General features: G+C 39.9%; 1 protein-coding gene across 2 annotated transcripts; it reads left to right on the top strand.

Annotated features, from left to right (window-relative positions):
* Positions 1 to 5,293: 5,293 nt before the first annotated feature.
* LOC141757092 (cytotoxic granule associated RNA binding protein TIA1-like) lies at positions 5,294 to 17,723 on the top strand. 2 transcript variants are annotated; one of them, XM_074617347.1, is made up of 12 exons: positions 5,294 to 5,548; positions 6,836 to 6,932; positions 8,494 to 8,592; positions 10,541 to 10,595; positions 11,198 to 11,285; positions 11,428 to 11,503; positions 11,653 to 11,758; positions 12,623 to 12,721; positions 12,804 to 12,888; positions 13,013 to 13,151; positions 13,306 to 13,472; positions 15,814 to 17,723. In XM_074617347.1, exons 1-12 carry the CDS (start codon positions 5,523 to 5,525, stop codon positions 15,950 to 15,952), a joined length of 1,176 nt encoding a protein of 391 aa, XP_074473448.1. In that variant the 5' UTR covers positions 5,294 to 5,522; the 3' UTR covers positions 15,953 to 17,723. The 2 variants fall into 2 exon arrangements, with proteins under 2 accessions (XP_074473448.1, XP_074473449.1); XM_074617348.1 differs by having other exon boundaries at positions 5,297 to 5,548; positions 13,309 to 13,472.
* Positions 17,724 to 19,214: the final 1,491 nt, after the last annotated feature.

Below are 19,214 nucleotides of genomic sequence, written 5' to 3'. Positions count from 1 at the left end.
AAATGCTCTGCCAATGGTAAACAGTGTATTCTCCTGTTGGTGTTGACTCTTGTTTTGAGTTGTTTGGTGGATTGGATGATTGAACTCTCTATCAGTAACAAGGAACAAACAAGACATATTGGCAATTTTACACTTTATTCATTTAATCCACTGTCAGGAGCCTCAGTAGCGGTGGAAGATCCATAGGCAGCCACAACAGCCTGGCACCTCCTCCTCATGCTGGTCACCAACCTGGTCACACGTTGCTGTGGGATGGCGTTCCATTCCTCAACCAGGATTCGTTGCAGGTCAGCCAGCGTGGTGAGTTTATATCTAATCTCTCCTACCAATCAAGGCTCTGATCTCCTCCTCATCTTCTCTCATTGTTAACTTCACAGGAATGTGCTTTAGCCCTGGTTGGATTCTTTAAGAGGCCATCCAGCAGGAGCAGCCACAGGGTGACCAGAGGGGGGGTGGGGGTCAGTGTGTGGTGGCAGTGCCCTCTGTTCATAGTGAGATTAGAGGTTGACCTGCCCCCTCTGTTTCCCCCTCAAAGCTCCAACTCCTCCACAAGTGCCCTCTCCCTTTCTTTAACCTCTGAATGAGCCAGCAATGGAGGAGTTTGTGGGAATAAAAGACCTCTCCACTCAAGTCTCCCACCTGGTAACAGCACAGTTAATCGTCTTAAAGCAAGCTAAATATTTTGCTCTGTCAGAGTCTTCAAATCATTTTCCAACATCCAGTGAATAGACATTTTTAGTTATTCTTTCCCACCACTTGATGATGGTTGAGATGATGCCCAGAGAGTTAGTGTAGGGGGAGAGCGGAGTTGGTCGGGACGGCAGAGAGTCAGAGACTTTTTAGTAAGTTAGAAAGCAACTATGCCATTCACCATGTTCACCATGCGCTCGTACTCAGCCACACCCTCTTCACTTTCAACCTCAATGTGGGAGACCTTCTGACTGTTCCTCACGTTTTATTCACAGATATATAAGTAAGTAGTATTTTTTGGCTCTTCTTTTTATTTTTCTTCTTCCATACTGTTTTTAGTTCTGCCACATACAAAAAGATATTGTTGGAATGCTTATGTTCAGTTGATGCTAGTGTTAGCTGTCTGAATGTTGTTGGTAGATAGCACGAGTCCAAAGCGTGTCCGCTCTCCCTGGGATGGACAGTATTGTTTAAAGAGCCTTGACACTCACTTAAAATAGATGCTTAATAGTTATACCATACAGTCATGTAAAGTCATGAAAGAGATGAGCATTGAAGCTCATTCAAAGGTTGTTGTAGAAATGTGGGTACCTTGTTTTCCTAAAGTTGTTGATGCTACCAGATATAACAGGAAACTGCTTCAAGTGGGGACAACAGAGCAGGCGTAGGGCTGCTTTCAAGCTCTTTTTGCACTTTTTTTCACAGCTATCAAAGGAAGCTCAATTCCCTCCTTTCCCTTCGAGTTATCTGGGCCCACGAGGGAGTCTGGGCTTCGTCAGGAGTCACGGTCCCCCTCCCCGAAGAGCCACCCTGAGGAACTCGAGGAAGAGCCCTGATCCGGGAACATAAGGAACACCGTCTGACCCCGTCCACACCAGGAAGGACACGCTGCCACAATGACAGGCTGGAGGAGAGGAAGGAAAAGCATCAGCAGCAGAAAACGAAGGTCCTTTGTTTGCCTTGTGCCTCGTGAGACGGTCTGTGTTGGCAGATTTATGACCGCCATCCTGATCAGGACTTAATGTCATGGCGGCTGAGAGTACGAGTGCTATGGAGGGAGATCTAGGACAGTGGTTCCCCTTTTTCCATCACTGAGTAAATTAACAACCCCTGACTATTTCATATTATATTCAATGCATAACAATAACGGTACAGAACAACTAATAAACTGTACAATTAACCCAAATAGTGAACGTAATACTGCCATTTGGATGAATTTTGAATTATTTCCTGTGTATTTCCTATTGCAATGGAGATGAGTTTTCCTGTTATTTTAAGAACTTTTAATACAATTCTTTGTCTGTATCATGTCGGGGGGGGGGGGGGGGGGGGGGGGGGTTCATTGTTAACAATTACGCAAACTTAATAGGCTTCTTTCTTCTCCCTGATGCTTGGTCCTTGTTCCATTAGCTCTTTGATTGTTTTAACTGTGTACTTATCTAATGCAGGATGAGGTTGTTTAGCAGAGAGGGATGGCTCTGTGTTCAGGTCTTCACCGTGCACTTATCCTCTTAAATAATAATCCAAACTTTAAAAATAACAATTTCATTTAGTTTTCTTCACAATGAAATGCTGAGATATAGGCCAACTGTATATTTTTAGAAAAGTTGTCTTACACCCCTTAAAATCAAGAAGGCCTCGCGACCCCCCTGTGAAGCTTTGGCGGCCCCTAGTGGGGGTCGGGACCCCTTGCTTGGGAACCAGTAATCAAGAATATAGTATCTAGAGCCTGATATGAATTCAGTGCTCTTTACTTCACGTATCGAGTTTGTCTAAAACATGGGTGACATATTTAAAATAGCACTACTCTTTACAGCCCATGAGTCCCGTGTTAAAATTATTATTATTATTTTGCCTATGCATTTATTACATATCCAGCTGCAAGGTTAGCTTCAAACCTGTTCTTGGTTACACTGTGTCACCATCCTATCCTCAAAGTGTGCCTAGCAGAGCCCGGGGCTTCAGAGGCTGCAAAGAGGGCGAAGTACTGGAGGAAACATTTGGTATCTATAAACCACGCTCTCTTATAATAGACGAGTCTGATCCGGAGAGGGAAAACATGATCATGGAATAAAGGGGTTCCCAGCGAGGATGACCTTATGACACAAAGCATAAAGAGCTCATATTGTCAAAATAACTTTTGAGTGTGCCATTTCAAATATATCAAGTCAAGCCATGTCAAGATTAGGGTATTTATAGCCTGTTGCATATGGCTGTCTCAGTGGGATTTAAAGGCCACGACAGCAGCAGTTCCTGACCCAGCCCAGGCTCTGTAAGAAGACAAACTCCCCAAATATAAACTAGGTCAAGAGTCGGCCAGTACTGAATTAGAAATGTCAAAGCTACAATACAATATTCCCCTTTGCTCCTAGTGGATTTAAAACCCTACATGTTTACTTTCTCTCAAGCTCTTTTATCTTCATATTAAACCCGCCCCATACTCTAAAGTCACAAACTCAACCTTATTCAACCCAGTCAGTGTAAAGTGGCTTCATGTTTGGCCCCTTTGAAGTACATTCCTCCTCCAAAACTGATCCAGAGGTTTAATTGATGGAAGCTCGAGGAGGACAATGTGGTTCAGTCCTGACAAGGCCGGAGCAGAGAGGGAAACAAGACAAAGATAGGGTTTAGAGAGGGAAGGTGCTTTTATTGTTGTAGCTTCTTTTCCTTTGGAAACAGCTTCCTGTGTTATTCAAGCATTTTCTTTCCCCCCTAGTAAATTATTTTTGACCATATTCTGGTAGCAATTTAGATACTACGTTGCACCTTGGTGCAAAATTATCCATATTCATTTAAAAAATTCAAAAATAAATGAATGAATAAATAAATTACTCAATAAATAAATATGTCATTGAATGTAGCAAATATAATATTAAAGTTAAATGTAGCCATTAATTAAGGTCGACCCGCTGTACGGAGCAAGGAATGAAGACTGGAGTGCAGCTAGCTGGCAAACATATAGTCCATCAATGACCTCTGACCCCATGACACATGTTGAGTGACAGTTGAGTGTCCCCTAATTTGCATAATGAGGCAGAAATGCATAAAGACATGTAGAAAGAAATGTGTAAAGAAATGTATTAGAAAAGAATACATAAATAAATAAGTTTGGGGAAATAAATAAGGGGTGAAATGTAAACGGAAAATCGTGCATAAATAAATACATAAAAAAATGCATAAATAAATACCCACTAAAAAATAAATAGATACATTTAAAAATTAATAAAAAATACATCAATAAATAAAAGGGAAAATTAAACAGAATAGTAAATTAATGAGGGAATTAATACAAAGATAAATAGATAAAAAAGCAAATTAAAACAGAAATATCAATTTATGTCACATTTTTATCAATTAATTAATGACTACATTTATTTTTTATATTATTTTTGCTGCATTTAATGACATTTATTTATTGAGTCGTTTATTTATTAATTTAATTATTTGGTTTATTTCTGTAACGCAAATTTCAAATACTATGGTTTTGAAAGGTCCCTATATTCTAATATGTATCCTATCTAGACCAAGATGTATACAGGCACAAGCAAAAGTCAAAAACCTGGGTGGTCATTCAAGAATGAATTGAGATAACTTTGGCGATCCCCTGACTTTTTCTCTGGCGCCATCATCAGGTCAAAATGTATACAACAAAGGTTAACCTTTTTATCCCGAGGAAAACTACTGTGCAGCAATACAAAGTGGGAAGAGTGCAAATACAAAGAATGCTAATCCCAACATATACAATGTACTGTATACATGATCAAAATCAAGTATGGATCAACCATCAGTATGGATACAAAAAACAACAACAATAAAATAACCAAAATATTTATATAACCAAAACTCTTGCAGTTGCTGTACTTTGTGTTTTGTGACAGGTATATTATTATATTACTTATAAGAGTTATTCATTTTCATGCAAAAATGATTAATAAATACAATTTAATTTGGAGAAAAGCTAATTTCATCCTGACTTGGTTGCTATATTCTGTTGTCAGGACATGTATGTTACAGTTGCAAATGTGTAGCCTATTAGTACTGGTCACTGTTAAGACTATGCAAAACCTTTAATACAATAAGGACTGGTTGAAACCGGTTGAGAAATGTAGACGTTCTAGTGCTGTTTATCCAGACCAGCGGCAGCTCCCCATTCACTTGTATAGGTTTACCCGTTCACTTGTATAGGTTTACCCATTCACTTGTATAGGTTTACCCGTTCACTTGTATAGGTTTACAGTCTTGCCCTGTCCAATATGGCGCCCACACTGCCATTCATTTTTCGAATCGAGGATTTGATTATCAGCTATAATATCATAAACATCCAAGATAAATGTAACCACGAGCTACGAGATTGTGAAACGATGGTATATGCTCCTGTAGAAGCTACAAGTCCGTATGATATCAACCTGGTTTTAAGAAATACATGTTTTATTCGCGATGTCATCGGGAAGTACTACACTACCCACAATCCTAAGTGTAACAGCGACCTCTCTGATTGGCGGAGCTCGCTGTTGCCATGGAAATGTAACAGCGAGGGTTACTGCTCGTAAGCGCTCGTACGTAGCTGCTCGTCCATGGCGGGCTGAACCGTTGCGCATGCGCGTTTGGCTGGTCGGCCCCGGTCGCTCCGCCATCTTTTGTCGGCTGCTCATTGTTCAGTGTTCACTGTGGAGCTAACAGCTAACAGCTAACAGCTAACCGCGGCGGCTCACCAGCTAACCAGCTCATACTGCGCAATAAGAGAACCGGACGGGGTCACAGGCTGCTGCCCGACACAGTCGTGGATTTGCTCTCAGGGTTGCGACTTGTTCTCGGCCAGCAAGTTAAACAGAATGGACGATGACCAGCCCAAAACCCTGTAAGTGTGTGTGTGTGTGTGTGTCTGCGGTACCGTTAGCTAACCGCTCGTAGGTTAGCGGTAGCTCAGTGATCACTCAGAGGCAGCGGTTCATCCTCAGCGTCCCAAAACCGAGAGATATGAACCTCAAACTCTATTAAACATCCAACCATTGAATGTAGGTGTAAAGATAAGGTAACCCATGGTAATGATGTAACATCTGGTAGCTAACGTTCACTAACAGCTCAGTCCTGAAAGAGCTCAAATCAACGCGTAGGTTCACGCTGCTCGCCATGCAAATGTTAATTATCATTAAAATAAAAACAGTTTGGTGTGTTTTGTGTAAACCGAATTAAATAATGACTTGCACAGATTGGCAATATGTGGTCAGACTGCTCTATACTGCAAACACGTCTGAGGATGATGAGGAGAAGACAGAAGAGCCTGTTTATTGTATTGAGTTTGGTGCGCGATCACCTCCACGACGTTTACTTGGCGATAGCATCCTCATTGCACAGGCCCAGGACCGTGGATACCTTGTACGGATCGTTTTATTACCAGTAACCTCGCTACAGGTGAACATAGGCTAATGCTGAAGTTAATTTAGAAAACGGGTTATTTTAATGACCCGGGTAAGATGAACATACATCTATTTCAAGCCTGCAGTGTTGTAAGACAAGGTCAGGCTGCAGATATTACCATCATGTTAGTTGTCCCTAGATGCACTCTATGTTTGGATTATTAAATCCATACTACCAAATCATTTGCCATAAACGGCCTTGAGATTTCATTCTTCATTTACTCCAATCTTGAAGGTAGAATTGAAATCTGATTATTGCTGGTAAAGTTATCTGTTTTTTATTGTGTTGTGTGTGTGTGGTTTTGGCATTTACACATCCACCAGTCTTTTAATACTGATATTCCATGGGAATATGGATGTTTAAAATGCGTTTGTAGTTATGTTACAAAACACTAGAGTATAGGGAAGAAACTTAACACCATTGTAATCAGGCAGTTAAAGACATTTATGGTTTTGAGGCATATGGATACAAACATAACACAATTTAGAAAACAGAGGTGAGCTACTCTACTCTTACCTTTCCAACCCAAACACAGCCCTTCACCTAGTGATCTAGGCATGTGTCAACTAAAACAATCTAAGAACAGGTCCAGATTATCTGTTTACCTCTACCCTGTATGGTAATAGTCGGAGGAAAAGCTCGCCACTGCTTCAGCACCCTCACAAGATGTCATATTTTACATCACAAAACAGTAATCAGTACTTTCTGTGTGTTCTGTCCATTGCAGGTATGTGGGGAATCTGTCCCGGGACGTGACAGAGGCCCTCATCTTGGAGTTGTTTGGCCAGATTGGACCCTGCAAAAGCTGTAAAATGATAGTAGATGTGAGTTCATTTGTCAGCTTTCACTCTATTTTGCTCCCACCCTCCCCCATCTTGCATGAGTATATACTCGGATTACAACAGGAACCGTTGTCCAATCCAAGGACAACTGTCGTATAACATGAGAATTCATACATCAACACTTTGCTTCCCGACCTTGTGATCTGATTTAATTGCTTGCTCACCTCTTCATCATGCTCATCCTGTTGATCCACAACTATTTCTCCAGTGTCAAGGATTATTCTGGCCTCCCATTTTAATGCTAAATGATGTCATTATAGTTACTAAGACTTGTATAATGGCCACAGTAGGGCTGTCCCGAATACCAGTTTATGGGCTTCAATGAGAAATATTCAACGGTATTTGAAGCTTCGCAGCACAGCGCAGCAGGCTGACATGTTCTTCTGTCTGTCTCCATCTCCCCCGTTTCAGTGCCACTACTGCACACACACTCACCTCTACACACAAACGGCGATATCCGTCTGAAAATTACTAATAATTAATGTTGAATATGAATAATGTTGTGGGATTATTCCTTATTTCATGGGCTATTTGGGGATTTATACATTATTATTACATACTTATATAAGAAATCAACAAAAACTAAGTATTTGATAACTGATTTGGAGGTTGATTACCATGGCAACGGTCAAAGCTTCGAAGCATTCGGGTCAGCCCTAGGCCACAGTGACTTTAAAGTCCAACTGAATTACACATTCTTTTGTCTGCTACAGCAATATATACTGTGTATATATATATATATATATATATATATATATATATATGTGTGTGTGTGTATATATATATATATATATATATATGTGTGTGTGTGTATATATATATATGTGTGTGTGTGTAAAAAAAATCTGAAACCAAAAGGGAGAAATTCTGTATATTTAAATTTTTTTCGTTTCATGATGGCACCCCCAATTTTTACATACATTTGATAGAATACCATTCTGGTAGCAGTCTACATAGATGGAGACCTTATTTCAATACAGCCAGTCAAATCTTGCAGGGAGAAGTGCACTGCTAACAGTTAGCTAATTAGCTGCTCAGCTGCAGCATATTCAAGTGCATGTAATCATACCTGCAGATGTCACTTTGGTCTGGTTAGATGCTTGTGTGGTCCTTGCTCTTCAATAAATAACAACATGTCTGCCCATGACTAGTAGGCTACAGCGCAGCAGCCGTGGCCAGAGGCATTTTGTTTTCGGGTTGTCCGTCTGACCCATCTCAGGAACATGATATCTCAGGAACGCCTGGAGGGGATCTTTTCAAATTTGGCACAAACATCCTCTTGTACTGTGTACCGTGATTAGATTCTGGTGGTCAACGGTTACTGTGACCTCACAAAATATGTTTATGGCCATAACTCAAGACAATTTTACACAAATGTCTAGTAGGATAAAATGATGAAGTGATGACATTTTGGACAGACATGGATGTAAACCGCAACGGAGGCATACAACTGCAAGGCTGTAATTCTAGTTCTTCCTTCTTTAATCATAAAAAACAATGAACAATACATTTGATTAATATTTGTGTTTCCTGTCCACTCCAGACAGCAGGTCATGATCCGTACTGCTTTGTGGAGTTCTATGAGCATAGACATGCCACTGCCACAATCGCAGCCATGAATGGTCGGAAAATACTGGGTAAGGTAAGCTATCATATCTCCTGGGTGAGTCGACTGTGGCGAGGCTGGGTGGGCAGGGTTGAAATGAAGCGGCTGGAGAAACTTGTATCTTTTTAGACTTTATCTTACTTCCCTGTTCCTGCTCCACTGCACTTAATTTGTTTTATTCCCCTGTGCACATTATTCTTCTGTGCACAATCTGAAATGACCGGGGAGGGAACACCAGACACTGATCTCTGTCACGTTACTGCTGTGAATCCTGAAAACAGAACGTCTAAATACTCCACAATGTCAGCCTTTGGATTTCCTTTGTAATTGTTTGGCCATGAGGGATTCAAAGTAAATTACTAGGTTATTCTAGTGTATTCTGTGTTATCTCCTACACAGTTGTTTAGTTTGAGGTTTTTAGGAGGCTAAAGGATTGTGAAAGTGTTTTTTGCTTTTTCATTCTTCTAAAAAGAGAGAAGCTATTAGAGTGCTACAGGAATGAGTCCTAAAACCCAGAAATGAGTTAGCATTTGAGCTCTTCTGGTTCCCTCGTCTGGAAGTCGATGGGTTTTTTTAGTGCCTGAAATAATTCTTTCTGCAATAATCCAAAATCCAATGGAACAATCCCATCGGCTTCTTGTCGAATCAGGGCGATGCTAACTTCCTGGTTGGCACACAAAAATAGGTCATCCCCGCAGCACTCTATACAGTGTAGGAATTTATACAACTTTCAGACTGATGCGGTTTATTAAGTATTGACACCGTTTCAGATTTAATTTAGACCAGTTATGTTTTGAACAGGCACTGAAGCTCTGAATGTTTCAATATCTATTTTAGCAATATTGTTATCATCGTGCAATATTTTTTTCTGTGCAACAATATCATTGAAGTTTGTGCACACAAAAAAAGCTCAGTTGTTCTGTTTTGCACTCTATGGCCGTTGAAAACCCAAGAATGTTTACTTAATGATATAGAAAAAACTATGAAACCAGCAAATATCCAGACTGGAGAAACTGGAACCAGTGATTTTATTTGGTCATTTTTACTTACAAAATGATCTGGAATAATGTTGAATCCATCAAAATAGTTGCACGTTAATCCAACTCGTTTCTTAGAGTTAAGACATTTGACAAATAAAGTTATGAAAGCATTTTCAATTAATTGTCTTTCCGCATGTGTGTTGTTCAGGTTAGGGCCAGTTGTCACCACACTGTCACTGGCTGTAGAGTTCTATTACATGACAGGCATACCTAATAAACTGATAACTTACATTGTGATTGTACACAGGTGTAAACAAAGTGCTGTTTGGGGTTTTTATTGTCACTTAATGCACCATGCTGTCTGTTTGAATTAAGATGTTCCATCTGTTTGATTGATTTAACATGGCCCTGCTGTGTAATCTTGCTACATGTATTTTGATCTACTTTAATTGATGCTCTTCTGTCCCCTTACATCTTTACTGCTATGTGTTCTTTTGCAAAGTTATTTCCACATAGAATCCACATAAGAGCAACTTCAAGAGAAATCCATTCAGTTGAAAATATTTTATCCTCAACAGGTATTGAAGGACCATTTGAGGAGTATAACAAGTTCGTAAAAATCACTTGTTTGTAAGTCCCTTGTTATTTGGACCTTACTTCCTACAGTTTTGCTCCAAATTTTGACTTGACTGAGACTGAAATGTTCCTGATTATTGAAGGTGAAATCTTGATATCCCTTTTATAGTCTCCACTGTATTTAACTGTTTGATTAAGTAATGCCAATTAGATAATAACAATGGATAAATCCAGTTGAAGTGGTGGTTTAAGAACCCACATGGCCACCTTATTAAAAATAAAGTTCTCAATCACAAAATATAAAAGTAAAACTGGTGTGTGACAAAACCTCTAATCAAAGAAAAATCACCTTCCTCTCTTCTGCAAGCATACTTCACTTCTCACCTTCTCCCCTCTTCCTTCGTTCTCGACATCTGTCTCTTTTACAGGAGGTCAAGGTCAACTGGGCCACGACGCCAACCAGCCAAAAGAAAGACACAAGCAGTAAGTAGTAAGAAAAACTATAAAGATTGTTATGGTTTCTTCTTCAAGGGGTTTCCAGGTAGAAAATATTATCATTCAATATTCCGTGTACAGGGGGACTAAATGATTTCTGTATAGTGCTACAGTTCTACACAACGTTGTTTGTTTATTTCATATTTCTGAGTTTTTTTTCTCATCTCCCAACTAATCTGAATGTTTCATACGTGAACAGCCAACTCAATTATCCATATTTACAAAATCTGTCTTTATCTTACTAAACAAAGTAGTTCCAGTAAATAATAACACAATAAAAACAGATACAATTTAAAAATAGATAACGAGCGCAAATCCTATTAAGTTGAGTGAAGTGCAATAAATGAAAAGTGCCATCCCACATGTAAGGATGTGCCTTATTTTATTAAAAACAGGAAATGTTCTACTGGATAAAACTGTACATGAAAACGTAATAATAATACCTGCAACAATAAAATAGAAGAAATACAAAATGGCAACATTAGACATTTTAGTAAATCAAGTTCTTACAGTCAGACTGCAATGTTTTTTTATATTGTTTGTGTGAACTATAATGTGAATGTATGTATGTTATTTATTTTATTTTTTAGGTCACTTCCACGTCTTTGTTGGAGATCTAAGTCCTGAAATCACCACAGATGACATAAAAGCTGCTTTTGCTCCATTTGGGAAAATATCGTAAGTGTATTCTCATGATCATTGTTAGTCTGTGTGATTATTTATTTTTAATATATTCTATATTACCATCATTAGCATATTTTAAATCTCTTCTTGAAAACTTTCTTTATGGATATTTAATACATTTTTAATTTGTCCACAGGGATTGTCGAGTGGTGAAAGACATGGCCACAGGTAAATCTAAAGGCTATGGCTTTGTCTCCTTCTTCAACAAATGGGTAAGTGTGCCAGTAATGCCCATGTGTTAGAGGACTGAGAAAACATGAGCAGCTTCTGATTGTTCACTTAGTTGAAGCTCAGGGTTTACATGCAGATGTTTGGTGTCGGTGACTCAGGAGTTTGCATGTTTCTCTGTCTGTATAATCAGGATGCAGAGAATGCCATACAGCAGATGGGAGGACAGTGGTTGGGAGGAAGGCAGATCAGGACCAACTGGGCCACCAGGAAGCCTGCTCCTAAAACTACAAATGAGAGTAAGTTCACTGTAATTAAATGAAAGATAATAAATGGATGGGAGTGTTATCTTAGCTCTGCTACCTACTTACCTTGCCTTGCAAAGGGTTTCCAGATGTTCTGTTGCAACTGGGAACATCCAATGACTTTGTTTGTTTCCTCCTGTGCATGAAAATCTCACAGGACTAATAAACACATTAAAAGTTAACACTTAGGTGCCCAAAGAATGAAATCTATGTATGAAATCCCAGTAGGGCTGGGTATCGGTACTCTGACTGAAATAACCCGATACCAAGTAGTATCCAAACTTCTCCAGTAAAACAATACCTGTAATCCTTTTTTTTGCCTGGATCTAGAAAAAAAAGACAATTTGTAGGGTTTTGTTTGCAGCCAATCACAGCAAGCAATCTTTGATTTAATGGGGCGTGTGATTGGCCCACTATCGCTGCAGCTACAACCCATACAGCCGGGATGGCCTGCCTGCCTGCCAGTGGCTTTCAGCTAACGGTGCTAACAGCGCTAACAGCGGCAACAGTGCTGACAGAGTTAACTATTTTAACCTCGGGGGAACCGGTGGGTGGGTGCTACGCTTCCACAACAACGTGGACCTGCCACCGTGGGACGGGGGGGCAGCGTCATCAGCGGTAACCACTGTATGAGTGCTATAGCTAGTCAGTGGGACACACGCAGAGCCTCTATTCACCCTAACCCTATGATGGGTATCCAATGAAGTACTCTATTGGTATCGGTATCACTTTAAGGGTACTGGCATCGTCATTTTTTAAACAATACCCCGCCAGAAGAGGCAGGCTGTTGTATTATAAGAGAAACATTTTGAGAAAAGGCAACAAATGAAATGAAAACTGCTCTAACTTTTCTTTTAGCGACCAATAGCAAGCAGCTATCTTTTGATGAGGTGGTCAACCAGTCTAGCCCCACTAACTGCACCGTCTACTGCGGGGGAGTCACAACAGGTCTCACAGGTGAGTACGTCCATATGATTAAGATGCAGGTTTAGAAGCACTACTTTCTAATGGAATATTAACAGCTTTATTTTCTTTGTAGAGCAAATCATGAGACAGACCTTCTCACCTTTCGGCCAAATCATGGAAATCCGTGTTTTTCCTGACAAAGGCTACTCATTTGTGAGGTAACTTTCTGATGGACCTGTCGGACATTTATGTGATGCAATGAAGGCTTAACAGTCACATATGTACGTCTCATATGTGCACAATGAGTTGATATTAAACAGTCCGTCTCTTTTCTGTGTGCAGGTTCAACTCCCACGAAGCAGCAGCTCATGCCATCGTGTCTGTCAACGGTACATCCATAGAGGGCTATGTTGTTAAGTGTTACTGGGGCAAGGAAACAACAGACATGGTTAGCCCCATCCAGCAGGTACAGATGCCACAGGTATGTACAAGGATTATCCCCAACACATGTCTTTAATCATCAGCCTGCACTGCTGACATCAAATGAAATCCCTGCTGAGCTGCTGCAGTGCTTGTTCATATCACTGTGGTGCAATGTGATACTCTGCCTCCTAAAATATGATTGTGTATGTCAGCAGAACACGGTGAGCTTTGCCGCGCAGCCCTACAGTCAGTGGGGTCAGTGGTACAGCAACACAGCTGCTGCTGCTGCTGCACAGCAGATTGGTCAGTATGTGCCCAATGGATGGCAGGTGCCAAGCTATGGAGTCTATGGACAGACCTGGGATCAGCAGGGCTACAAGTGAGTACCAGAGAAGATGCAGGATCAAGCAGCGAACATCTTGTTTTCATGCAGCCATCTTGTTTCTTTCCCCTCCCTGCATCTGTTGTTCTCTTGCTCTGCCAGTTGCTATCACCACGGCAACACTAAGTGGGTGATATCGGGTTGTTTTTTTATGGTCTCCATAGTAACCGTGTTAACAATGTCTCTCTCGCTATGTGATGCGGGCAAAAGCTTCATTTCTGAATATGGGACTATTTTGTGAGGTCGACGTATTTACGATATTTATTTACTAAGGATGCACCGATTTATCGGCCAAACATCGGTATCGGGCGATTTTCGCCTCATTGACTGCAATCGGCCAATCGGCAAGTAAGATGACATTCACCGATGGCAGTGGCCAATGTTTGTGTGTTGCACTCATTTTGTGCCGGCTAAATGTGTCAGCTGCTGATTTAACATTTGACATTTAATTTAAGTTTCACAAAATGCTGAATGTTGGACGAGGTAATAACGTCCTCTCATTGAGACGGTAGTTGTGTACAGGCTGAGGGGCTTTGAAGCAGTTATTTTAAAGCTTGTTTCATAAATCTGTATGATTTTAATTTGTGCTCATTCTAGATCTGAATGAATGAATTTAAGAGTGAACACAGTTCAGTTATTTTTTAATAATGAAGATGTCTTGGTTTCCCAAAGGGGGAATAAATAACAATATAAACAACAACAAAACATCGGTATCGGGTATCCGCACAAATCTGTATTTTAAGTATCGTATCGGCCCATCATTTTGCAATCGGTGCATCCCCATTATTTCCGATATTGTCTTCACTCTCGACGATCGCTGCCGCCATCAGGAACTCCCAGCGTAGCTTTGAAGCCTGCACATGTAGCTGCCTTAGGTACGACTTAACGCAGACGTATGAATTCAGCGTTACTGGCCCTATATACACTTGTTACTTCAAATGTCCAGTGGTGTAAGAAGTATTTCAGATCTTTTACTGAAGTAAAAGTAACAATACTACAGTGTTGAATTACTGATATATTGATTTATATTTTGTATTAGATAATAACCTGAATCTGCAAAGTAACTAAAGCTGTCAAATAAATGTAGTACAAGTACAATATATGCCTCCAACATGTAGTGGAGTAGAAGTTTAAAGTACAGTACTTGAGTAAATGTACTTAGTTACATTTCACCTCTGCAAATGCCTCGTATCAGGATAAAGTCCAAATGCAATCTAATACTTCCATTCATGCTTAGCCACATATTTGTGGCCTGATCACGAATGTGACTGCTCCAGATCAGCCCCACTAGATGTCCCACTCTCCCGCTCCCGCTCCGCTGCATTCACTCCACAACAAGTGATGAGACTCAAACAGACAGTCATGTCAAGTGATGAATCTTCTGTGTTATAGTAATGAAGTCATTTTACAACATGTAGCTTTACATTAGCAATATATTTAGGAGACTTTGTGCGGTGGTGTTTCCAGATTCATGGAATATAATCTGCGGATATGGCTATCTCGCTTTAGGTAACGCTTAGCTTGTCATCCAAGCAGTGTGTGTACGCAGGTATACGCCTTTTTTTCAGTTGTCCACCCACTGCTAACCCCCCTCTGAGGTGCATCTTTGTTACACATTGTTTAAGGAAACTATAAGTGACACACAAGCATCACTAATGCTAACGTAGCTCCTCAGGGATTGAAGCTGTTATTGTTCTCATTCTGACGACCTAACCGGTGACAACACATTCGTTCAGGCTGTAAGGACGATGGCTGTTGGTAGCTGCTGTTGGTTTTGTTTAAATATGCCAAATTGTAATTTGATGGGTTATTGTTGTTTGGACGATTAAGCTAAGATAGTTAATATGTGTTTACGTCAGTGGTCACTTGTTACCACGGTAAATCTTCACATATTGCTCAGCCTGATGGAGACACCAGGGTCAGTGTGGCCAGGCATGGCGGAGGCAGCCAGGCACTTCCTGTCAAACTCAGCCATTTATCCCTTTTCTCCACTACGAAGACTCTTGATCGCTGATGACACAGAAATGTAAACGATTAATTCACAATCCTAATAATTGTTTTTCTAAAAGCTCTGTGGATGGATGTGTTACTTTTTAACAAATATTCATCCACATAAAAAAGTGATCAATAAGACCTTTTAAGCAGTTTAGGAAGATAGCTTATAAACGGAACACAAACATGGATGAATCGTATTTATAAACTAGGAGCGAGACAAAAGTTCTGACTCCATCACGCCACACACATCATTAAATGGTTGAACTCATTAGGGATCAGATGAACGCTACAACAGCGTCCGTTAGCGTTTGTCTAACTGCATTGTTTCTGTGTGCTGTTCCAGTCATTTACACGCCGGTGCCGGATGGACAGGCGTGGGCGCTGTTAGCAACGGGAGCATGGTGGAGCCCGGGCAGGGAGTCAACGGGACGGTGCTGACCAACACGGCCGGGATGAGCGCCGCCGGCTACCACACCCACTGATCACTCACCACAGTAGCCCTCTCTAAAGCCTCCGAGGCCACAAGGATGATACTCTGCTGGGGGAAGGAGTGCATTAGATGCTCTCTCTCTCTGTCACCACACACAGTTATTCTGTTAGAGAGGCTGGTACGCCATTTTATCAAACCTCTACCAGCCCATAACGTCACCCACTGCCCAAATCTGCAAGTGTAAAGAAACCAATCCACTCCAGAACACTTAAACACTGTCCAATCAGCTAACTGCTAATGCACCTTGCATTCCCTGGGCCCATTTTATTCTTTGGCGTATTTTTGTAATGCCTGCAGATAACTGGCCAAATGTAAATTCTACGAGCGTGTCAAGATATTTCTAGCACAGCCACATTTTAGTTTAAAAGCAAGATCGATGAATTCTAGTAAAACACCAGGTTTTGTTTGTTTTCAGCCCCTCAGAGCCAAAGAGCAAGGGCAGAATTTTATACCAATGTTTAACAATCATACGGGAAGAAGAGGCTACCAACTTTACCACAGAAAGCACCCAATAGTCCAGAGCAAGTAATGCAGTGTATTGAGTAAGGGGTGCAATTTAAATTTTCTCCTCACTCTCACTTTTGGTCTGTCCACCTGTTACTAAAGTGACAAACAAGTCGAATCATTCTGTGAAATGTAGGAAATCACTGAGCAGAAGAAGCAGGCAGGTTGAGGGAAAGCGGAAACCACAAAACAAGTAAAATTCAGAAGCTCCTTCACTCTCATCTCCCGGGACGGACTGAACGGACTGAACAGAAATGTGTGTGTGCTTGCGTGTGTGTGTGCATGAACTGATGCTTTTACACACAAGAACAATGTCCAGTTCATCTTCCCCTGAAACAGAAAGGACTACGCCATCTTTTTTCTTTTGCAACCGATAAAATAGCATCATTTTCTTTTTTGTTTTGAGCAACTTTAAAATGCTGACATTGTATAAAGAGCTTTTGCCTTTTTTGTGTTTCATTTGGGGACTGTCTTATAAAGAAATGTTGCAGTGACACCATCGAAATCATGTGACACGTGAGACCTTTTTATGTTTGTGTATAAAACATTAAACTGTCAACTTTATTTTTTAAATTAGATTTTCAATATCTCAAACAAACCAATTGCAGGGATTACTGCCATTCTTATCTTACTTATAGGCAGACAAATATTGCACAAATACTTATCTTTTCTCAAAATTTGAAATACTAGGGGTTTTTTTTATTTATGTTTTTGCATTCCACTTTCTTTTGTCTGTTTTAATGTAAATAACCAAACGGTTTGTTCAGTTGTACTGAATCTGTATAAAGACAACATGTTAATTTCTGGTTGGGCTAATGGACTCCATACACAGCTGTTTGACAGTAGCATCCCTGTCCAGTGCTGGTCCGTGTACAGTAGAGACGGTGCAACATTTGATTCTTCCAGAGGCTCGGACGACGAGCAGCATTGCTATGCAATGCAAAAGCCTTTTCGATTGACAAGTAATACATAATTTAAGTTATTCTGTCTTAAACCTAAATAACAATTGTTTTTATAGACGAAGAAAGGATCAGATTTTTGCACTGTGACCATCATTTTTAATATAGTTGAAAAAATCCATTGTGTTGCCTTATTATTATCCGTGAGTTACTTTTTAATTTAACCAAAAATCATCCACGAGTAGGCGGTGCCTAAGAATGTTTCAACCTATGTTTTGGCGAGGGAAGTTCTGTTGATGCTTCAGTAACATGGTTTGAATTTTTGCTTTGTCTCATTAAAATGCTGATGCTTAAAACAGCCCCCAGTTACACTGTTTGCATCGTATCTTTAAAACCAGCTGGAACGTGTCGGGTTTGACGAAGCATCACTTAATTACAGCACACTCCTGCAGACGCAGAGGTGTCTCCAGCAGCATGTGATGTATTCAAAGTGTACGGACTTCATTTTTTTGTTCTTTTCCTTAAGTCTCTAAAAGTCGCCTAGTAACATATAATTACAGTCATAGATCATTTTCAATAGCCATTAATCTGATTATTGTCTGGATTAATTGTTTAGTCCACGAAATGTCAAGAAAACAGTAAAAGAATAAATCTCAAAGGATCTTCAAATGTTTTGTATTGTCCGACCAAAAGTCCAAAACTTATAGATATTAAGTTTTATATCTATATGACAAAGAAAAGCAGCAAATGTTAACATTTGAGAAGTCGAACCAGACAGCTTTTATGATATTTTGCTTGAAAGATGACTAACTTTTAATGCACTATAAACATATTTGCTGACCAATCGACTAATGGTTTAATCCATTAACCATCTCAGCTCTAATATAGTACATTGCACTTTTACTTATGCAGTGTGAGGACAAAATAACACCTATAAGGTTGTCCCTGCCATTGAGGACACTATGGTCACGTCCTTTTGTATTTTTTACGTTTTACTTTCAGCACATATATTCAGTTAAACACTTAGTAGGCTGATTCCAGTATGTTTACACTCTTATTTATTTGATAATTAACTAAATTCAGCAATCCACCTGAATTTTATTCTGGCACAAAACTATGTAATCTGGTACTTAAGAAACTGGTGTCAAAAGTTAAAGGCCCATAATTTGAGTTGGACTTGGAATTGTTTGTAGAGCTGAAATGATTGACAGACAATTATTTGATAATAGATTCAGCATTTTCATTGAGCAAAAATGCCCAAAATAGTGGGGATGTGCTGCCTCTTCTTTGTGTTACATCATTGTAAACTGAATATATTCTATTTGGACTGTTAGTCGGACAACAGATTTATAGGCTAATCAATCAATCAATCAATCAAAAAGATAGACATGAAATGATTAGTTAGTTGCAGCTATGAACTGCTCTGACTCCAGGTTCACCAGGTTTGTGGTCATTTAAATACTGTAACAGCATTTGTTTGTTAATGAAGTACAGTATAAATGTCATTATAGGGGTTTATTTGCTAATCTTGAAGCACCATAATTTTTTCAAGTGGGTTTAACTAATTAGTGCTTAAGTTACATGTACACACACAATGCACAGACAGTTTGGGGGCAGCACCTAGTGGGCTGATCCAGGCCTGGTTAATTAGCTGTCATTAGTTTAGAATTAGTTGTTGATTTACTTGAAACAACTGTTCCATTTAAAGGCTAAATAATACTTACTAGAGCTAATACAAGTACTTCATTAATTCATTAGTCAATCTACAGAAAATTAACCTGCAACTATTTTGGTAATCGATTAATCGTCTTTTGTCCTCCCGTTATCTAGTTCAATTATCTAGTTCAATTA

Source organism: Sebastes fasciatus, chromosome 19 (genome assembly GCF_043250625.1).
Source record: "Sebastes fasciatus isolate fSebFas1 chromosome 19, fSebFas1.pri, whole genome shotgun sequence".
Taxonomy (NCBI): domain Eukaryota; kingdom Metazoa; phylum Chordata; class Actinopteri; order Perciformes; family Sebastidae; genus Sebastes; species Sebastes fasciatus.
The sequence above is the reverse complement of the archived record's forward strand: the minus strand, read 5'-3'. Positions and strand labels throughout refer to the sequence as shown.

Coding starts and splice junctions, on each gene's coding strand:
- LOC141757092 (XM_074617347.1), top strand. CDS start 5,523: ATGGACGATGACCAGCCCAAAACCCT. Junction 11,504..11,652: donor TCTCCTTCTTCAACAAATGG/GTAAGTGTGCCA, acceptor CTGTATAATCAG/GATGCAGAGAATGCCATACA. Junction 12,722..12,803: donor AGTCACAACAGGTCTCACAG/GTGAGTACGTCC, acceptor TTTTCTTTGTAG/AGCAAATCATGAGACAGACC.